At 54.4% G+C, this 5,018-nt stretch overlaps 1 protein-coding gene across 1 annotated transcript; it reads right to left on the bottom strand.

Moving 5' to 3' along the window:
- Positions 1 to 423: 423 nt before the first annotated feature.
- On the bottom strand, positions 424 to 2,891 carry LOC138718544 (forkhead box protein J1-like). Its single transcript, XM_069853048.1, has 2 exons — positions 2,388 to 2,891; positions 424 to 1,203 (listed from the first exon to the last, which is right to left on the bottom strand). The coding sequence occupies exons 1-2, from the start codon at positions 2,889 to 2,891 to the stop codon at positions 424 to 426; spliced, it is 1,284 nt and encodes a 427-aa protein (XP_069709149.1).
- Between the last annotated feature and the right edge of the window lie 2,127 nt (positions 2,892 to 5,018).

Genomic DNA, 5,018 nt, shown 5'->3' with positions numbered 1-5,018 from the left:
AAGGTCCCTTTAACCCAAAGTATTCTACGATTCTGTGGTTCTATGATTCTATGATTCTCCCACCTCCACACTCCCACCCCCTCCCCAAATTTGAGTACAAATTGCAACAAGGATAATGGGATTTTTTAAAGGCTTCTTTATTAATTCATAAGCTACAACCTCTCTCAATAAATATTGCGGCTAACATTAAAGGTCCTAAATGCTGTTGTTACTAAACAGAAATTCTCTACAATCTTTGACTTCTCAACAAGTCTAAGGCAAACCACTGACACTACAGCTTCTGCTCACTCCTACCTGATGCCTACTCTATCTCTAATAACCTACAGCGAAGGAGAGGTGAAGAATCCAGTTCTTGGAAGTCCCAGTAGCGTGGGAGGAGCATCCTGCTAAAGCACACGTGGGCTTTGATCGGTGACTGGCCTCTTACAAGAGGGAATCCAGATTGATCCAGTTGCTGACATCCGCTATTACAGATGCATCGTTGACTTCAAACAACTGCTCCGCATTGGCAGAATTTGAGAGATCGCTTGTCCCTTCATCACAGAGATGCTGCAGGAAAGAAGTGGCCACGAAGCCTTCGTCCAGGCTCAGGCTGTTCTGGGAGGACTCAGTGAGGACCTGCTCCGGCCCCTGGGGACATTCAAAGTGGTGCCCTTGTGCCATCAACTCCAGGTTGAGCGTTTTGAGGCTGACTGGAGATAAGAGCTCCAGATCCCCAAAAGTGGAGACCTCTCTGTTCAGGCTGGGGTCAGAGTCCCCTTTCAGGGATCCCAGCTGGGTCTGCTCCTCCTGGCTCAGCAAGGTGGAATTGGAAAGCCGACACGCTTTGGCTGTTTGCTTGGGCAAGGGCTGCTTGCGCTTGAGCCCTCTTTTGCCATCCACTGGATTCCAGTTCTGGTTGCCAAGACCTTCTTCAAACTCTTTCAGCAGCAGCTGTGACTCCAGGTTGACAGAGAGGACTTTATTGGAGGCACAAGCTGAAGCAGCCAGGGAGGCACCACGCTGTGCTTCTTGCTGGGCTTTCGCAGTGGAGGCTGGGTGGATCTGCACTGGGCGCATCCTCTGCTTTTTGAAGGCACCGCTCTTGAGCTGCTCAACGTATTGCGGGTCAAGCTTCCAAAAGCCACCTCTCCCTGGCTTGTCCTTCTCTCGAGGCACCTTGATGAAGCGCTTGTTTGAGGAGAGGTTGTGCCGGATGGAGTTCTGGGAAAAAAGAGAAAAAAAACAAGGTGGAACAATCATCGGCTGGTGCCGCAACTATCTGCGTGGGGAGGCTGGTGGAGAAGCATCTTTGCAGCCAGGAGGAAGAGGAGGGTCTTTACATCCATGTGGCCCCATTACCAGTGGCAACATGTGGCATCACCATGGTGGACAGCACCATCAGGGCCCTCCTCGCATCCCCAGCTTGACCCACACCTCCTGTTAGTGTTGCGGGGAAAGCGGTTTGCTAAAATACAGGCACATGTCTGCCTGCTGCCAGGCTGACACAAACCGGACGGGCAAAACTGGAGAGGCACGGGGGCTGTCCCACCCCAGCCCTGTGTGTCCCCAGAGGTGCCTTCTGGCCCAGAGGAGCTCCGGGTAAAATCACTGCATCCTCATCAGCCACTGCTTAAAGGAGGTGGGGGGAAGACTATGGGGAAGAGAAAGAAAGAAAAAGAGGATTTTCTGCTTTTCCAGCCATATTTCCTGGTGGGTTAATATATTAATCCTTCCTCCCTGCAAGAACCTTGTGTACCTCCTGCATCTCTTCCTTCTGTCAATGAACACTTTGAATTAAAAGTGTGGTGAATATCCAGCCATGAGTTTGCAAGAGAAAGTCAAGATTCTGGTACTCAGCTTCTCCCATAGAGTCCCTCCCGTAAGTTTCCCAGCACGGGGAGTCTGGGGAACACCTGTGGCCCTGGAGAGGGACCAAGGGCTTCCCTACCTTTCTCTCTGGTGGGCTTCAATAGCCTCCAGACACCCACTTGCCCAGGGAGGTGGTGGACAGTTCCTGGGCGGGGGGCTAAGAAAGGTTTAGCTCAGCCCTGCCTGGGGGAGCAGTGGTGCAGGATAGCTGGCACGCTCTGGATTTGGGCTGGGAATAACTAGAGCAGAGTGAGGAGCAACCCAGGTGCCTCCTGCCCCACCACATTCTAGAAAGCCACCCGTGCTGGAGAGTGTCCTCTGAGATGGAGCAGGGCAGCGAGCTACAGGAAGCTGAAGTGGGAGACAGAGACACCTTCACTCCAGAGTCAAGAGGAGATGCAGGGACCAACAGCGCAATGGGGACCTTTCCACTCCAAAAATGACCCTGAGCTCTCTCTTACACGATAGAAGCTGTGAAAGGCCCTTCCCAGCCATAAGGGGAGATGGGGCAGGGCAAGAGTTCTCAAATGTCCTACCTGCCACACGGGATCAGCTTGACGGAAGTAGCAGAAGTTGTCGGTAATCCACTTGTAGATGTCTGAGAGGGTGACGTGGGGCTCCTTGCTGGCTTCCATCGCCATGCAGATGAGGGTGGCATAAGAATAGGGTGGTTTGATGTAGGGGTTGGTCTGGTAGTCAATACCCGCCGTCAGCTGAGGGTGCGTGGACACAACGTGGTGCTCCGTCATCCAGCTGGAGGAGGAGATGGGCATGCGTGGAGTTTGGGGCATTTCCATGCACAGTTGGTCAGTGCCCAGGGGTGAGCACGGTGCAGCAAAGCTGGGGATGTCCTGACAGCTGTGGGGGTCCGGGCTGCTGGGGCAGCAGGAGGAGTTGCCCATGCTAGCGCTGATGATGGAGAAGTCCAGCAGCCACGTCAGGTTGGGCAGGCTGTCGTCCACATCGTCCAAGTCTCTCCTGCTGCCCTCCTGCCCTCTGTCCTTCCCTGTCTCCTCGTGGCTCTGCCACCCCTCAGCCATGCCTCATCGGCAGCTCTGGCATTCACGGGGTGCGTCTGAAGCGGAGGGAGGGGATGGAGCAGATCCTGCAATGACAACAGGGAAGGGATGAGGCTCTCTGAGGAGCAGCTGCTCTCTGGCCTGTGAGCAAGGCAGGGACTGGGTGCTCCCAGTGCCGCTGAGTGAGATCCATCCCCGGGCTGCTGCGCACCAGAGCCGTGACACCTCCCCTGGATGATCTACCAGCCCGGAAGCTTGCGAAAATTCACTCAAACCCCTACATCCCAGTATCACCCAACCCTCGTGGGCCCAGCAAGTCTTGGATTCAGAAAGAAATCAATAAAACAATGACTAAAACCACCCCTTACGTAACCAACATCCAGCCCTGCCGTCCCAAACAGAGTGGGCGTTTCTCCCACACGTTGCTAAGCAGGACAAAATGTCAAGATGAAAGACCTGGACAAAACGCCTTCAGCTTCCCTCTCTTCCATGTTATTCCTGCTCCTCCCTGCTCCTGGCACCCCAACACAACGCGGTGGGGGACCGCGCAGACCCACCCCAGGCACACCCTCACGCAGAGCCAGCTGCCCGTTCAGCCCTCCGTTACTCCCAGGCTGGGGATGCAGTGTCTGCCTTCCCTGCTTTGCTACGAACCTGCGATCCCGTGTCTTTGGGCAAGGAGCGAGCCCGCCGAGGCCGGCCGGGGACGAGGAGCTCTGCACGGGCTGCGCGGGGCGGCTGGGGCTGGAGGTTCCTCCTTTCGAATGACGCTGCGCCCAACAGTCAGCGGGGGGCGGGGCCAGCAGAACCACCTGCCCCGCTCCCACAGAACAGGCTTTTCTCCCCAAAAGAAGCTTCAGGGCAGCCACACCTTGTTCCGAAGCTTGGTGCCCAGTGTCACCACCCGGCCCCTGCCAGCTCCTGTGCCCACACTAAGGGAGATCCCAGAAGCGCTCGCTGCCGTGGTCTGGATGGGGGCACAGGGGAATTCAAAGAAGGAAAAGAGCGATAACAATAACCATCCCCTGTGCAAACCCACTGCTCCTGACAGCCGGCAAACGCTCTGCAGGACGCTTCAAAACATCTGAGAAGGCACTTTCCAGGGGACTGTCTTTAAAGTGTCCAGCATACTTCCAGGAGAACTTTCTGGAAAGCTTCCTGTAGCAGGAACATCTGCCCTGAGAGGGAGGAGGCTGAGGCAGGGTGCAGGGGAGCTGGGGCTCAGCTTACAGACCCCACCCTGGTGCTGCCTGGGGATCCTCCAGCCAATGGCTGCCAACATGACCATATATGACCATGATCCCATTCTGCCTTGAGCCTAAAGGCAGCCCTGCCAGAGGCCATTTTGAGGCCTCCTCGAGCAGTAGGAGTGTGGGGGGAGGTTGTCCCTGTGCTAGGAGTACGTCGGCTGGTCTTCTCCCTGCGGTTTGGTGTCACCTCTTCACCAGGTGAGTACATGTGCTGTAGGATCCTCCCCCACCTCCTAAAGCCCTTAGAGATTCTGGTTATTTGTGCAGTAGTGTTGTGTAGCCCCAGTGACTGGTACCAGCTCGTGGGTGTGTGCATTGTTCCAAGGACTTTCCATAGGACTGTCCTCTGATATCTCCTCTGAAGCCCAGTTTTAGGCCCCGCAGCTTAAGTTTTTGTTTCTAGAGATCCATTTTCAGTCCCTCAACCCCATTTTTTGAGCCCCCGAAATCCTGTGTTTAGAAGCCAAAGCTTTGTTTTTAGGTTGCATGGGGGGGAATGATGGGGTTCCAAAACACTTTCCTTAAGGTTCAGGTCTTCTGTTTTGTGCCCCAAAGGAGCATAATTAGTTTTGAAACCCTCATTTCAGTGCCCAAAGTGTAATATGAGTTTCAAAAGCCTGTGTTTGAGGGTTCAAAGCATCACTTAAGGGCACAAAGGGTTAGCTGTTCTGCAGAGCTTCATTTTAGAGCCGCAGGGTTGAGGCTGTTGTGGGAGGTGTTTTTTAACAAACCAGAGGGGTTTGGGTCTGACTGTGCATTACTTGGCTGCCATAAACTTGAACTGCCGGAGGGTGACAGTTCACAGGGCTTGGAGCTGCTAGGAAGACATTCTGGCTTCCAGCACACCACAGATTCCAAGCCTCTTACTCAGAAATGCGTCAGAAGCTGGGTTTAATGG

Source organism: Phaenicophaeus curvirostris, chromosome 3, assembly GCF_032191515.1.
Source record: "Phaenicophaeus curvirostris isolate KB17595 chromosome 3, BPBGC_Pcur_1.0, whole genome shotgun sequence".
Lineage (NCBI taxonomy): Eukaryota > Metazoa > Chordata > Aves > Cuculiformes > Cuculidae > Phaenicophaeus > Phaenicophaeus curvirostris.
The sequence above is the reverse complement of the archived record's forward strand: the minus strand, read 5'-3'. Positions and strand labels throughout refer to the sequence as shown.